The 17,358-nt window shown below is 40.5% G+C and overlaps 1 protein-coding gene across 4 annotated transcripts in view; it reads right to left on the bottom strand.

The window, feature by feature from the left end:
* Window positions 1-17,358, bottom strand: part of GALNT11 (polypeptide N-acetylgalactosaminyltransferase 11) — a 47,927-nt gene that overhangs the window by 15,483 nt on the left and 15,086 nt on the right. For all 4 annotated transcript variants that reach the window (XM_008643134.2, XM_017746746.1, XM_017746745.1 and 1 more), the window contains exons 2-8: window positions 16,322-16,654; window positions 12,494-12,617; window positions 10,976-11,142; window positions 6,699-6,824; window positions 5,152-5,401; window positions 2,804-2,921; window positions 1,019-1,171 (exon numbers count right to left, since the gene is read on the bottom strand). In XM_008643134.2, the coding sequence (XP_008641356.1) occupies window positions 1,019-1,171; window positions 2,804-2,921; window positions 5,152-5,401; window positions 6,699-6,824; window positions 10,976-11,142; window positions 12,494-12,617; window positions 16,322-16,616 (1,233 nt within the window). In that variant the 5' untranslated portion in view covers window positions 16,617-16,654. The remainder of the gene's footprint in view (window positions 1-1,018; window positions 1,172-2,803; window positions 2,922-5,151; window positions 5,402-6,698; window positions 6,825-10,975; window positions 11,143-12,493; window positions 12,618-16,321; window positions 16,655-17,358) is intronic.

Below are 17,358 nucleotides of genomic sequence, written 5' to 3'. Positions count from 1 at the left end.
TATTTCCAAGCTTGTCTTCCATACATTCTCTGGCAGCTATCAGAGAATCAGACTAGAAACAGCTGGAAAAGTTCTGGACACAAATCTGTGATAAGAGACTGCTGGAATCAGCAGTTCAAGTGCTTGCTGAACAAAACAGTATCAGCTGGAAATTATAACAAAGAATCAAGTCCAAGCTTCAGAGAAAGCCATAATTAATCACAAAACAACTGTGCCCAGACATCAGTAAAAGTGATAGATCAGAACTACCAAAGCATTACAGAGATGGAGAATGGAGATAAAAATTAATGGCCTCTAATGGATTCCTCGAATTGAACATCAAGGTAAAGGATGGGGTTTGAAACATAAACCTCCAAAGAACATAAAATTAATAAAATATATCTCATATAGAAATTGTAGGCACCACAGAAGCTGAGCACACAGCAAATCCTATGGTCCCAGAGGGAAAAATGTTGTTTAGTATCTCAGAGATGAGGGATTCACAAACACCTGATCTATGCTCAAAAGCATCAGTATCAAGATCTGAAGACAAGGAAGGAATACACTTGCCTTTGAATCCAGAAGTCAATCCTGATTGCTCTTCCAGGGCAAGACAGACTAAGAAGCAGATTGCTAATTAAAACAGAAAGCAAACAAGCAGCCAAAAACAATCCCTGTCTCACCAACATGGAAATTACCTGAAGGTACAGTGCATGGCTGCCACGTAATACTGTTTGGACATAAAGCAATGCAGAGCTTACAAAAGCTCATCCATCATCTTTTGCTTTTCTAAAAAGGCATAGAACTCAATCTCCTGCAGGCAGTAAAGTAACAAGGAGGAGACTTGAGCACTCAAAAGCCAAATGACAATTCTACAGAATTTAGGAATTCCTGTCAAAACTAACATTAGGAGTTCAGACTACAGAAGGAAAACCCCATCAGAGGTGTAACAGATCCCACTGTGACACAATCCTTTGACAAACAAGCCAGTTAATAATCATTTAATAACCTTATTTCATGACCTAGAATTGTCTCTTACCTTGTATTCATCCATCCACACATGTGCCAGCCTCAGTGAGTTATGAGCCATAGTGTCCTGTCCCCCAGGTGAGCCATAGGGACGCCTCTTACGGAAAATGTGTCCCACCCTGGAGCAGGGGATGATCAGGAGTCTGCCACCACACATCCAGATCTGTCCATACAAAAGCAGAACATGGCTCATTGTTCAGATTGTTCACTATCTCATCCCCTTCTTCAAGGTAGGGTTATACATCATGCAGGATGAGGTGTCAGCAATGTTGGCCTACCATGTCATGTTTTCTGACAAATTAAATTTTGAGATCTCCATGTTACAAAAGACTATTTTTCTCACATGACCACACTTTCCACAAAACACATCATGGCTTTCAAGAGACAAACAGAAAATTTTCTAAAATGTTAGGCTCTAATGACCTATCAGAAAAGACTGAAATATATGTGCTAGGACTCATCCTGCAGATTAAGTTCCCTAAATTGATTTACCTGCATGAAGATTGTTCACAGTTCTGTGACATATAACAAAGACCAGTCTTTGGCATCCAGGGAGCCTGGAGAGCTTTTCAACGAAGTAAGTTAAGTTTTCAACTAAACTTACTGGGCAGAGCTATTTGTTTCTGTTAAGATATGGGACCTCAGAAACACTGTTCCCATTCAGATGCTACATTTAGGAGTCTTTGCGGCACCACAGATCTACATTTTATGTACACTCTACTTCCATTTCTTTTTTTAAAATTTCTTTTTTAACTTTATCTTCCAGAAAATTACCAATATTAGTCCTTTGCTGGACTACTGTGTTCTCCAGTTCCAGAAAATCTTCTCACATTAGCAGTTTATAATCAAGTCACTTTTAAAACTCCTCCTAGACAAGATAAAGACTCAACTTCTTTCCAACTCTCCCCCAGGAAGCTGGGGACTTCCAGAAACTCTAAGTTCTCTGAATATACTCCAATTTTTCAATGCCCTTTTTATTGAAACTGTGTATTACAAGGTAACAACAATGATCTCCTCACACTCCACACACTTTTACTCAGATATCTAATAATTACATTTATACTGAAAATCGAAAGATTTTATTTATTCAGTACACACTCCTTTAAAGTCACTCAAACGTAAGAAAGTCCAGTTCTTATTTTTGAACTCTAATCTTGATTTCTCTAATTGACAGATTTCTCTAAAGTTTTGGGGGTTGTGTGTCTGGTTTTAGGTTTGTTTTTTTTATACTAACTTCACTTTTTAATCCCCTTTTCATATCTGTCATGACAGCATATCATTTTCAGGCAGACTCTTGTCCAACCTGTTGATGAATCCATTTTACAAAAGTAAAGAGATAAGCATGACATTGAGCACAAAAAGCTGGTTTTCTTTCAGTGGAGTGACAGGGAAGATGAGATAAAATACAGGAAGCCCCATGCAGCACCGTTTTCAAATCTTACTATGATTTTCTCATTATTTCTCCAACCCAGCTCACTCCTCTACTCCTCTCAATTTAATTCCAGAAACCTTTACATTTCCAGGTCCTCAGAAAGGAGACTGAAGTGTCTAAAAAACTCCATAGGTGTCTAAGGAAACATACTAAGCTTATATATATATATATATTAGCAATATTGCTGTGAGCCACACATCCCTAATCCACTTGTGAAATTCATTAGACATTGCTCATAAACTAATTTCAAAAACTTGCATGATTATCCCTTTCCTATGCTTCTTTACAGGTATTATGAAATACTCCACCACCAAACAAAAAGCCACAAACATTTAATTGCAGAGTTGAAAATTCTCTGATTACCCGAAAAGATATTTCCAGGTTTTCTCCTCCCCAGATGTCCATGCCACTGTCATACTGCCCAAGCTCATTGAAGTACTCACGATCCATGGCAAACAGCCCTCCAGCCATGGTAGGTGACCTAAAAAGGTTAATGGAAAGAAGTTCATTTTGTTTTAGAGAGAGGAAAAAACTCCACAACAGTAATTTTTGTTGAATCTGCTAGTCCCAAAGTCCAAACTTACAAACCTACATAACACAATTTAAATCCTCCAGTCACTAGGCATCAGTTCTAGTCTCAAAACATTTTCAAAAGCAGATCTGTAAGTGATATTTGTGATCTTCCATTGTTCCAGTACCTATAAATCATAATTCTTTACCTGGTAAACTTGAGGAAAAGGGATAGGACAGAGAAAGAGGAACAACAAACGCCAGAGGCAGCTTTGTTTCATCACTGACTCAATTATCAGTTTACTGGCAAGTTATTTACAGTTTGTGTATTTATACAGATGGCCCCTCTGGCATTGCCCAGTTTTTCACCTTGCCTGTGTGTTACTAGAATGTAATAATCTGCAGATGATCCACACTGTTCAGTCTCTAGATTGAATTGCTACTGTATCACAACACTGGCATATGTGGATGACCTACAAGAGTATAAAAGAGTAAAAACACTACATAAAAACATGATATGGTAGTTGGAACATCCAATGGGCTGGAAAAAAACTTTTTACCATCCTTGCAAATTAAACTCTGTGATGAAACCAAACCTAGGTCAAGATTTCATTTCTTGTTTTCACACAAATTTCTACTACAGTTTCTGTCACCTTAATACCTTGGTTGAAAGGTTGCTCTCAATTTTTCCACTCTGACACCAAAATATTTCATTGTGAAGGTCTCTAAAATGCAATACTTTCTGTTGGATGGAAATCCATTTTCAAAGGTTAAATAGCAATCTAGCTCCTTTTACAAAGGAGGCAGAGACCTTTAGGTAGGAAAAATCACTTTCATACTCAGAAAAGGTCATCTTTTCAGATTATTACACTTGCTTTAACTACAAAGTTCTCTGTCTTTTTAGCATAGGACTTTTTCATAAAAGTGAGTTGAAAGAATGCCACAACAGTGTTGAACACAGCAACAGTTAACCTTCAGCCACCAACCAAATTAAATGTGAGAATAGCTCTTAACAGAATAAGGATTTTAACACTTGATGCTGATTCCCCACTCAGATGATTTCAGTCTGTCTTTCCCTGCCAGGCTCAGAAACTGCCACAGTGGCACTCTCCAAACAAGCCAGTCGAACTGTTAAATAACTTAGTAAGTTTCCTGGCTTCTCAGGCAAAATTTTGGGATGGGGAGTCATGGGAAGGCCAACTGCAGAACTGTCAGATGATAGCAGAGAACCTTGAGCTGGAACTGTTTGTGCCAGCCTGAAATGCTCTTCATTTATAGTCCAAGGAAAACACACCCAATTTCTGATTCAGTTGGCAAATTTTATCCACAAGGAGTCAGTTTGTAAAAAAGGTGAAGTTCCTCCACCTGACAAACCTGAATTATGTACTGAGATTGATACCTGCAACTAGGAAAAGAACAATGAGCTTTCTTCCCTTTGCTGTAGCAGGCCTGGTTCTTTTCATGAAGGGATTCACTTGGAACAGTTCTAGTCTTGTGTCTGTACCATACATGTTTGCTCCTAAAAAAACGGTGCCTGCTGTCACCACTTTACCTCAGCCACACATCCACTAGAGCCAGATATTGCCAGTTCTGTACAGGTCACACAGCCATCAGTGGTTAAAAGATAAGGAAGGTAACTTTCAAATCCCAGTGTTGAGCTTTACTGAGACTTTTGTTTTAAAACAACTCTCAGAAGACCACAAAAACAAATTGCTATTACCACAAACACAGATTTTCCCAATCTAGCAGTTCTTTAGCATTTCATCACAGAAATTATATAGCTCGTATTAGTGGGATATGCAGGCTATTCCTGCCACAAAGGCAGCATCCAAATTGTCATTAAGCCAAGCACATCAGCAGACTGGAAACAAACATCAATGCATAGCTCAAAAGTGAAATTATTGGACAGGTTTAATACAGACTATCATAAGCTTCCTCAGAATTTTGTCTTCAGCAAAAGCTGCTATTGTATAAGCATTTTCGAGAAGTATGACCTAATAAAACCGATATATCTAATTTATGATTAAATGCAAGAAATTAAAGTGAAATAGTTGTGGGTGAAATAAACAAGTCAGATGTTTGACAGGTTAGCCATCTGCTCCTAAACCCGCACAGCCAGAGAACACTCCCTACTGCTTAGAAAGTGCTTCTGCTTATCCCTGTATTACACGAAGCTTCTCACCACAGAGGAGGAACCTTACTTGATTGGAGCAGTGGCTCCCTCAGGTCCTTCCAGTTCTGACAAAGGAACAAGATCCCATTTGAAGTGCAGGCCCCAGTTAAAGCCCCCCCTCACAACAGGGGAGGAGCTGTAAGTGAGGGTATCAGCACTGATGATGTCGATCACAGGGCACACCACAGTCCTGCGATCCTCTCTGATGGGAGTCAGCAGAGGCTGCAACCACATCTCGTTCACCTCGCAGTGACTGTCCAGGAACACCAGCACTTTCCCTGCAGAGCACACAAAACAAAGATCCATGGTGCCATGGAACACAAACATGCAATTAAGTGCAAACACACGTGCATTCAACAAAGCAATACTCGTCAATTTACGTGCAGATTGCCAGCCACAGTCAGTAGGAACAGTTTGATCTATGACACATCCTCCTGCTCAGTTGGTCTAAAAAGGCATCAGCATCTTTATGACACAACATAAAATTTATTTAACACTACAATAACGTGGAAGAGATGGGAAACAGCTTTAAAGAAAACAACTCCAGAACATGCAAATATAAGAAGTCACCCCACAGACAGTATTGACTGGGCATGGGGATGGAACTCTAGCAGTTCAAAAGAGCAGTCAAATTATTTTAAATTGCACTGACTGAAATGAATTTTAGCACAGCTTGGAAAATGCAAGCAGAATCTTCTCCCTGGATTATACCATTACAACGCTAATGAGTAAACACCAATTAAGAGACTCATCTGCCACTCAAAATTATTTAAGAAAGTAGCACACACTTTCTCAGATGCCAAAGAATTTAACTGAAAGCACATTCTGGTAACGGTTGTTTATAAAGCACCAAATACTGGTTTTCCCACCTAACACTCACTGCAACAGAAGAGCTTATACAAGAAAAATTGCTATTAGATTTGAGAACTAGAAACCAGATTAGCGTACCTTAAAAGGGAGCAGATTTCATTTTAGACCAAAAGTTTGCACAAAAAACATGCAAAAAATATTCTGTAACTGCAGTATCTTGACCACATGGAGATGCTCCTGAGACAACATTCTTTGAGGGCAAGAATAGGGAAAATTCTACATTGTCTCACTAACACTGCAGTCATTGTTTGAGATAGTGCAGGGGAAGATCTGGGATGATGATAAGTTGTGTTAGTAACTTTCAATAAAACAAGTTACTTTTTTAGAGCACGATACTGATTTTGTTTCACAATTTCACTTACCCAGTCTAAAAAAGTACCTCATTTTATTGAAAGCAAATGTCTCCAGGAAAAAAAAGAAAATAATGAACAGCTGAGACACTCAAAATGTCTCAAGGTTTAAAAACCACTCAAATTTGAACCCAAATTTGCAGTTATCATTTGAGATAGTGCAGGGGAAAAAAGACATGGGACAATGCTAAGTTGTGTAGCTTAAAGTGTGGCATGACAAGCAGAGCCCCTGCAGGGGGCTAAAGTAACCACAGGTCAAACATTCAACATCTGAAAAGCTGCACTACAAAAAGAGAAGTCACCCAATGAACTTACTGCCAAAGTATGCAAGGAAAAGAGAAATAAGCAAGGGTACCTGTGGCATGAGAGGCTCCAATCATCCTTCCTCTAATCAAGCCTTCCCTCTTCTCGTTTCTTACCAATTTTGTGGTTTTGGGAAGCTGAGTTTTAACATATTCACTCAAGTCTTTTTTCAAGTCAGCTGAGAAAAGGAAAACAGAAGTTCAACAACAGGCCAGAAATTCTGAAAGCTTTGTTTAAAGTCCCAAGACATTTAAATCAAAAATGGCCAAAATCTTGATCAAAAAGTTACCCTGACAAAGCACAGCTTCAAACCAGGAGTATCATAAGGAGAGTCAGTCATCCCACATCCTACACTTCCCCTCCAATGCCTTTAGCACATTACTCATGTTAACTGGAACTACTAGACTCAAAAAACAGTGCTGTTCAAAGAAACACATTTCCAAATCCTTCTCCTGTCAACTGGCATTTGCAACAGATGCAACAATAAACGTTTCACACAGGCAAATGACTTCAATTACTGCATTCCATACAGGAAAACAAATGCTGACACCTTTCAGAAGAAGCATGAAGACACCTTATATTATCTGTACCTGCTTAACTGACAGAACAACAGATACAAAGTACAACTCACTCACAGCTGGTGGCTTTACGAAAACCCAAAAGGATCAAAGATTCTGCCGGCAAGCCTGTGCTTTTGAAGGAATACAGAGTTCACTGAAGTCTATAGGCACTACTGTAGCACTACTGTAACTTAGCTAACATCAATGGCAATTTTAAGAGTAACAATACTTCTTTCACCCAAGGTCAGTGGTTTCTAACATTAGAGCGGGACTACTGAAGAGAAGACAGACACATAAAGACTGAAGTAATGGAAAAGCATAAGTTAATAAGCTTATGAAGATATAAAGAGGAATATAAAATGAGAAAGAAAAACAAAAACCAACTGAGACTTCATAGAGAACCTTGGTATAGAGAGGCAGACAGACTTTCATCAGAGAATATGCCAAAATAAACATCATTCTGATCAATGTCAGCTCAAACATTAAAGTTGTTGTTAACAAGATTAAATGCCAATGGAATATATGTGGAAGTCAGAGCTATAACCTTAAGGAGGAATAAGAACTTTCAGGCAGGAGCAGTCTCCTAGAAAACTGATGAAATAGTTTCTAAGGTGCTACCCAAATGAGATATCCAAGCAAGCATGACAGACACATTTGCAAATGTAAAATAAAATAGTGTTTGAGTCATTCTTCACCTGATTCATTTTAGCAAGAGAAGAACAGCATACACCTGCAGAAACAATGGGCCAGCACAAAGCAGAAAAGCTCAGTTATCAAACTCAGCTCTTACAGCAGATGAGGCAAATAAACAAGGAAAGAGTTTTGCAACTGCAAACTTCTGAAAACAAAACAAAAAAATTTAAATATAAATAAATAAAAAGGGGAAAAGATGTCACATCCATATCAGGAGCCAAACCAGGTCCACAACATGAGCTTGAGCAGCAGAACGTAAGAGCCAGTAGAGTTTTGATCCACACAAAATGGCATTCTGCTAGCAACTGTGCCCGTATCACAGATCATCCTCAACAGGCAGATTTGTCTCACTATGAAGTTTTGGGAATTTTGTTGTTGATGGGTTTTTGCATGCTGCCCTCATGTCCACTGGGAACACTGATTACTTCTGATATAACCCAAAAAATTGCTTCAATATAGCCTGTCTGAGAAATTTTGCTCCAAGGAGAGAATTGCTCCCCTTTAGCCAGTCTTCAAAAATTACTTTAGGCATTACCTTCCTCCACATCTACGCAACAAAGGCAAAATGGGACCTGGGATGGGAATCTGGAGTGTTATTATTTTAAACTATTTTTAAGTACTGAGTTGCAGACAATTGGCTCCTTTTCTGTTCTTCAATCTCTCCTACAGAGAAGAATGCCTCCAGTAACAGCCTTCAAAACACATCCTCAGGCTTTTCCATAACAGGTTAAGGCTAAATCAGGGAGAAAGAGGCTATATCAGAAAAAGAAATCCTGCCTTTCAGGGAATGGAAAAAAAATACAACAGTGGGCTCAGCTGAGCCACGGCAATTCCTGCCCAGCTAGTAAGACTGTTGATGATTGAGTCTAAGAAGCTTTCTGCGGCAAAATTAGGTGCAATGGTCCAAGGTTTGCACAACAGCACAGATGTGTAGCACAGTTCCCATATTTACAAGTGAAGAATTAGAGAGAATTTCACCCAAAACACCACTTCAGAAAGCAGGCAATGGAAGGAAAATTAATTAAAAAACAAAACAAAGGGGCATAAAGATCAAGCAATCTGCCCAAGCTCATGAGATCTATAGCACAGCCAAAGTTTTTATCCGTTTCCTCAGACCCCAAACCATCTTTGCCGTTCTTCTGCTATAAGAATCCATCCCTTAAAACTAAGCAGCAGTAAAAATATAGGATCCTTAGCATCAAGAGCAATAATTCTGTGTGTAAACAATACCTCCTTCTGCCTTTGGCTTCAGAACAAGTTCATTTGAAGTCAGAAAGACAAAAATAACTACTTGAATGTTTTGAACTTAATTTGGTTCAAATTAGCAACTTTGCTAATTGCTTCAATTTAACAACAGACCAGAAGAGTGATGGTATTACTGCCTCAACACAGGCATCAATCAAATGCATCCTCACATTCAAAAGACTGAGTTTTGAAGTAAGGCAAGTTCTGAATACAAAACAAATTGCACAAGACACTTCATAGAAAGGCATATGTTCCCAAAACACAAAACAAAACAAGCTTTTAAATATTACACATTCTTATCTTAGCAAGGAAGAGTGTTTGATCTTTGCTATTTCTTGTATCTCGACATTTGATCCGACCTCAGAGAAATCAACTTCCAGCATAACAAGAGAATGCCATTCTACAGCAGACATACCTAACCAGTCTCTTAGAGCCAATGAGACCTTAAACCAGAAGCCAAACAATGAGACCAAGGGAGCTAAAATTACATATATTAAATAAAAATACAATCTAAAAGTCATTTTTAAAATGCAAAAAATTGTGGACTTGTATAGATGTGAGCAGGGAACTTGCAGAGTCCTGCTGGCAAGAACTGCTATACTAACACATTCCTCACCAGGCATTTGAAGGGCCAAAATGAAGAGCTTTTGGAGGGCCACGCTTGAATTGTGTGTCTGTCTTTACCTTGTCTGTCGATCGAGAGAAAAAGCAGCAATCCTTCAACAGGAGCAAAGCAACTCTGCAGGGTCTACCCTTCCAGGGCCCCTGCGTGCCTGCGGGAGCAGAGGCTGCTCCCAGAGGCAGGACAGCCGCTGCCGGGGTGGCCACAAGAGGCTGTTCGAGAGCCACGCAGAGCCCTCCCGGCCACGCTGAGCTCCGGCCCCAGCATGCTGCTGGTCCGAGACGCTGAGCAAGTACAAAACACGGCACTGTTTCCATAGTGGCACAGCAACCCACCCACAAGCCTGCAGCCGGGTGTGTCTGTGTGCCTCCAGCGCCTTTCAGATGCATTCACCGCTAGTAGTGGCCTCTCTGTCATCTGCTCTGAGCACCTGAGCAGCCCAAGCAAGGAACTGCTAAGAAAACCCAAACGATAAACAACTGCTTCATGACCTCCACTCATCACTGTGTGCAAGACCGGGCATAAGAGGAGCGGAGCACCTCCCTTGTGAAAGCAGGGGAAAGTTGGGGCTGTTCAGCCTGGAGAAGAGAAGGTTTTGTGGAGACTTCATTGCAACCTTCCTATATCTGAAGGAACCCTACAGGGAAGCTGGGGAGGGACTCATCATCAGCAACTGGAGTGACAGCAAAAGGAGTAATTGGTACAAAGTGAAAGAAAGGAATTTTAGGTTAGATACTCTATAGTTAGAAATTCTATTCTGTGAGGGTTGTGAGACACTGGAACAGGTTGCTCAGGGAGGTTGTGGATGTCCCATCCCTGGAAGCATTCAAGGCCAGGTTGAATAGGGCCTTGAGCAATCTGGTCTAGCAGGAGGTGCCCCTGCCCATGGCAGCAGGGGTTGGAACTGGATGATCTTTAAGGTCCCTTCCAGCCCTCTAACATTCTTTGAGTCTGTGATTAGTAGCTTCAAAACCTGATTTTGAATGTTGAAGCCGGTATGATACAAAGCTCATCAGTAAAATGGCACCAGTGGCAAAGAGGATGCCACCTTGGGCATCTCAGGACACCACACACCCCTACTGGCTGGCACTTTCTGGAGATGGGCTGCAGTACAAATTGGTTTTGCATCACAACTTCCACTATTTATTTTGATCAGTCAATAAAGCACAGGAAGGCCCAGAAGTTAACATTCCTGAAAGGGTCTCTCACCCAATTCACTGTTGTCATCCACCAGAATGATTTCGTGCAGGAGGTGAGCAGGGGTGCGGTCCAGGACGCTGTGCACTGTGCGGAGCAGGGCTGAGAGTGCCTCATTGTAGAAACAGATCACGACACTGGCAGAGGGCAGATCAGCAGGGTAGGACTTCGCTCTGCATCTACAAACAGGAATAGAGTCGTCATCACTATTTACAGAGGGGTTTCCACAGAGCTGGGTCATTGCTGAAACTTCATAAATAACAAGCAAACATTAAATGTGTAGGAGGAACCCCTAACGTGAACATAACGAGCCCAGACACGTAACAGCTACAGCGGGCTCAGCATAGTAAGTTACTCTCCACATAATACAGACTCAAAGTTAACATTGCTGCTTGTGTTACAGAGGATATCATGGACTGAGGTGGGAAGAACCAGAGATCCTCAAGACAGAGAACAGAAGATAGTGTGTTTCAGCTGTCAAAACACTGTCTAGTTCCATGAGGTAGCTCAGACATCTACAAGAAGCACAAATATGACATGAGGCCCACAAAAATACCGTAGCTTTATTGGCCAGCTGCTGGAGACAAGTTGGATACCCAGAAAACTTCCACTGGTGCTAAAAACCTATTTACACAACCAAGGCTGGGATTCAGAAGGCAGATTAAGACACTTAAGTCTAGTCACTGCTGTCAGTGCAGTCTAAATGGTGTTCAGCTCACCCTAAGGCTGTCAAGTGTGTTTTGTCAGCTGAAGAGCTCTGCATGCTTCATTAACTGCACTGACTGGATCTCTGCTAATTATAATAAAAGCAGAAACAACTGACTAACAAGCAGTTATCTAAGCATCTTAATCTGCAAGCTGAATCCCACTCAAAGCAAAAGATCATTATTTCTTCTTATTTTCAAAGCCTGTCCTTACTTCTAATAGGGCACAGTATCACCAATTAATGCCATATGAAGGTGCCAGGCTGGGGGATCCAATAAACATAAGAAAATATAAATGAAAACCTGAAAGTATAGAAGAAAAGCTTTCATTTATTCTGAATGAGCTCAGTTCTGGGAGAGACATATCAGCAAGTACAATTCATTACATTTACCCAGACCAGAGAAACCAGTAGAAAAATAGACGCAGGTTTATTTATTTTTCAGTGTTGGGACTTATTGTTGCTACAGAGGTGAGTTGTTCCCCTCACTACATGCACCAGATAGATTATAGAAAAATATCTGCTCTTTAATAGAAAATATTCAGAGCAGTGCACAATCTATCATGTACCTTTAGCAGTTGATAAAAAAAAAAAACAGATCTCCAGAAACAATATTCAGTCAAAAAAGACAGAAAAGACCAAAGAATAAAAACTCTAGCCTCAAGCACTCCTGTTAAATAGTTGAAAAATCTGCCTTCAGCAACACATGAAGATGAAACAGTGTATGACAGAAATGTTATACCAAAAATATTAAATACTACATCAGGTGTAACAAGCCATTGAGCACATGAAACTATACCACATTCTCTCCAAAATTCAGCACCTACTTTGCATCTCTTGTATCAGGCACCTCCCTGTGGTATCCCAGTCGATTGCTGATAAGCATATTGAAAGCATGCTTCTGATAGCCCAAGTCTCTCACTTCCTGATCTTCTTCATTAAAAATCATTCCTGCAAAAGTAACACGCCTAGATCAGCTAACAGTCTCAAAAACACCATTTGAAAGAAATCAAGGATTGAAACTTACACTTTAACCTCTTCTGAAGTCCATTATATTCTTAAAAACCCCTCTGGTTTTGCAAAGTGTGTATTTGTGCAACTACTTCTGCTCCCTCCCACAAACAGGCAGCACTTAGCAGCTGTTAATAAAGTTAAATCCTTCTCCAAAGACTGCTGGCTCCACCGTGTTTATTGCCTCCCTTCACTCACATGGCCTCTAATTCACAGCACCAGCTAAAACCAACATCAAACAAGCAACAGAGGATAGAGTTTGGCATACAATGAATCAGCATCTATCCCTACAGGTGACAGGTCTGTAATGGGATTTTTGAGAGAGGAAATACATTTAGAATGGTAGAAAAACCTCACAATAGCAGCTCAAATTTCATGCAGTTCTGAAGTCTGTGGCAATAAAAATAACTACACAAGAACTGTAAACTTTTTTTTATCTCACCTGGGACTTTGACAGCAAGTAAAACACCACCGGAGCTGCTGTTCATTGATTATTTTAACAGAAGTGGCAACTGTTACTACGCATGGCAGAAGAAGTTGGTATCAGGAAATGTACTGCTATAAGCCAAGATGAAATTTTCAATGCCATCCTGCCTGCCTTGACTTGGTGCCACAAGCTTCTCTCACTGAGCCACGTACTTACCAGTGTGAATAGAACCAAACCAGTGTGGTGCTTCACACAACTCTATGAGGGAAAGACAGCTGGTGTCTGCCACCACCTGTGCCTCCAGCCACTTCTACAACAATATAGGCAGGAGAGTGATTATTTTTTATTGTCTCTATTCAGCTGGCTGCACAGAATGAGATGCTTTCTCTTCAGTTATTTTCAGGCTACACAGGCAATTTCACTGAAATCTCAGTACAAGAAATGAGCAAGGATCATGTCAGTTATCTCTTTCCACCCTACCCATCATCTCCATATCATTCAAAATCTGCAGAAAACAAGAGGGTTCCTCATTAATGCTACCATATATCCAGGAAAATGTTCCACGCCTTCTCAGAATAATTCAGATTGAAACGGACACCTGGTCTAATCTCCTTCCCAAAAGCAGATCCAGCTAGATCAGGTTGCTCAGGACCAGTGCAGTTGAGTTTTGAAAGCCTTCAGTATCTCCAAAGATGGAGATTCTACAAGCTCTTATTTCCCTGTTCAAGCATTTGACCACCATCACACTGAAAATGTTCTTCCTCTTCCATAACTGAAATCCCCTCGCTCCAATTTCTTATCAGAATCCCATGCACTATGGAAGGAGTCTGCCTCCATCTTCCTACAGCCTCCCACTCAGCTGCTGCAGACAGCAATAAAATCTCACCCCTCAGCATTCTCTCTGAGGCAGAATAAACTCAATCCTCTCAGCCTGTCTCCACACCTCATGTTCTCCAGTTTTCATCAGCTATGCAAAAGCCAGCTGATCTTGAGCCTGGAGAAAATTAGTTGGGTTAAACACAAAAGAGAATTAATTTTTAAAGTTTGAAATGGAAAAAAGCTTCAAAACAAGTAATTCACCTGGGCCTTCAGAGCACAGCTGTGTCTCAATTACAAAGTCTACCTACAGGTATCAGGTGACCTTCTGGAGGGAATTCCATGCATCCACATTCCCACCATTTACATTTACCACCCTGTGGCTCTCAGTCCTGAGCTCAGCAATGGCAATGCAGCTGCACTATCAAACAGCTCAAGAATAAATGCCCTGACATTTGTGCAGGACCAAGTGGGAAGTGCTGGGCTGTGATACCTGTGAGATACACGGGACACACCCACAGAGTGTCTCGTGACTGGCTGTCCTGCTGATGGGTGAGTGCTCCCACTGCGGATGAGCTGCATCGTGGGGGTAGGAATGAGGTGTCTTTACAGAGGCAGTGTCACTCCCCCAGCACCAGCAGCCTAAAGGGGTCAGTCAGTCCTCCTATGAACCACATCCATTCCCAAAGGAAGGTCGTCAGCTGGTCAGTTCAGACACCCAGCTCCGTCATTCTGGCATAATCAGTGGCACAGTGTGCTGTGGTCACCTTAAAATGTTTTCTTCATACTAAGCATGCACTTAAAACACACCCCAAATGTTTCATTCTACAATCCATCCATAGTCAACCACTAACTACATTTTTCTGATCTTATTAATATATTTAAGGAGTTCTAATATTTTTAAAACCTTCTCATGAAGAACAGTATCAAATGCATGCAAAAGGCCTGAAAAATTTCAGTTCAAAGAGCAGACAGAAACCCTTGGAAAACAAGGGGTTTGCAATCAAAACCTCAGTTTAGGCTTTACTTCAGCAGTGTTACATGGTTCTCACAGATTAATGAAAAAAAAAAAGATAGACTGACCTACCAGATGACAGTTTGATTTGACTATCATACACCAACTTTCTTCTTTTTTTTTTTTTTTTTTTTTTTTCGCTTTGCATGTTTATCACTGTCCTAACCTAGACAGACAGGAAGCCCTTTCCTACAACACCTCATCTTAAGAGCTGCCTCCTGATGATTGACACAGGATTTATCCTGGCACTTGGCTTTCACCAACCAAACCAGGCATTTGATTTGAAGATCAAAGGACTCCTCAGTTAAAAAGCTCCATTTCTTTCCTGGCCCGTACTGAAGAGTTGAAAAGAAATGGCCACCTCTGGACTGGCCTTCACCTCGCTTGGTGCTCAGGCTTTTTGCAGTGAACTGATAAACACTTATAATGCCACAGGGCAACATGAACTGCCGTTTTTCTAACATATCCACACAAGTCTAATGACCAACTCAGAAAGTGAAGTTTGGTTAAGTTCTATAAACTCACGAAGCTCATGATTCACCATTCATCCACACTCGTGACAGTGGACTTCACTGAGATCTGAGCATTAAACTCTGGCTATGAAGGTTTCTGTGCTGTATTTCCCAAAGCAGCAGCAGAAACCAACACTCCAACACTCTGCCATAACACCCAGCTTCTGCCTCCAGACTCAAATCAAGTTTTAAGCCAGTACACAATATGCCTGTTTGCACATCTAAAAACAGCAGTGAATATGCTGTAAGCACTTGAATACAAAAAGCATTTTAATTTGGAACACAGAACTAAATCACCTCACTGATGAAACATACTCTAGTGAAACATACAGACCTTTTCTGGTACAAAGGAAGTAGGATTTGGCTCTAACCATTGTCATCTCAACCTCGCATTTTAAGTTTGTCCTACATGCATTTCTTATAGATTAAGTCATACTCCAAGCACATTCTCCAAATCAATGGGTCCTCTTTATTGTTTATTGATATCAAACTATTTTTAATTACTGCATGTAAGTAGTTTTTCTGTAGCTAATTAAAGCTTATGTATTTGAGCCCAATTAATACAGGAGTAAGATACGAAACAAGCACACACTGAACCTTCCAAAAGCAAGATTTAGTTCATCAAGGGCAGACCTGTGCTATAACCCAGTCCTCATCAGCACTGACCCAGCATAGATGCAAATGCTAGAAAGAGTGTTTTGCTGTAGAATAAATTTTAAGTAATTCCTAATGAAAAGAGCCACGAGTGCCACCTGTATTTTAACTAACAAAATTTCTTCATTATACACTTTCCCTTGTGATTTTTTTTACAGAACACTATCTCATTTCTTCTGTTGTTTTACTAAGTTTGTCACCAACACTGAAAACTACTTACCCATTTCAGGAGAGAATTCTATCTCCCCCTTAACTGGGTCCTGGATATGATTTCCAAAAGAGTTTCCTATCTTATTCTCTTTCTGTTGCAATTCAGGTATATTAACTGGCCCTCGTGTAAAACGGGGGTAGAATTTTTTTGGAAATGGCCTCTGAGGTTCCAGCCCCTTGATGGGCACATTCTTGAAGGATTGGTTCTCTTCACTGAAGTTGAAATAAACAAAGAGCAGAAGTGTCCAGGTCACAGATGTGAAGAGGCACCCATAGCAGAAATAGCGAAGTGTGACACTTCCCATTGTAGACTCAGCATCGTTGAGGGCCCATTCTCAATTACCTGAAAAAGAGTGAAAACACATTTTGAGAGTGCTGCCTGTTACCTTAGGAAATACATTCTATAGGTTAGTTAAGAGATTTTTAGAACTTAAACTTTAAGCACAGACCTTAAGAAGTAAATCCCTTTTCACTCTCCCATTCAAAAAGTAAACATGACCAGTTTTCACATTTAATGTGGATACCACTGCTTCAAAACATGGAGCAAACAATCACTAAGAGCCCAGTGACAGACGAAAATTAAAGGTAAAAATTATTAATTTTCCTCAGAATAGTTATATACTTATCTCTGTTCAACAACAGTATATTTCTAGTATGCCTGCCTTGAATTAAACCTATAACTATATAATTAAATACACTATACACAGGGAATTGATTCTTCACTGAATTGTTTTGGCTGGAAGGGACATCTGGAGGTCACCTTGTCCAACCCCCTTGCTGACGCAGGGCCACTCTGAGCCAGTTGCCCAAGAGTAGGTCCACATGTATCCATTTTTGCAGTTCAGATCCTATCCTAAAGCATGGAATGAGAGAATACAGATTCAAAAAAGCCACATAGTTCAGTTCTTCTTGCCCCAAATTTAAGAACAGCCATCATGAGTGTCCCAGGAGTTCCAGAAAACATGGGGTACAATTGAACAGCACACAGCACCAAGATAGTCGCATTTACAGATAATCTTCTCCACAGAAAGAAAACAGGGGATAGGG

This window comes from Corvus brachyrhynchos, unplaced genomic scaffold, assembly GCF_000691975.1.
Source record: "Corvus brachyrhynchos isolate BGI_N302 unplaced genomic scaffold, ASM69197v1 scaffold18, whole genome shotgun sequence".
Taxonomy (NCBI): domain Eukaryota; kingdom Metazoa; phylum Chordata; class Aves; order Passeriformes; family Corvidae; genus Corvus; species Corvus brachyrhynchos.
This window is presented reverse-complemented; position numbering and strand designations above follow the sequence as displayed.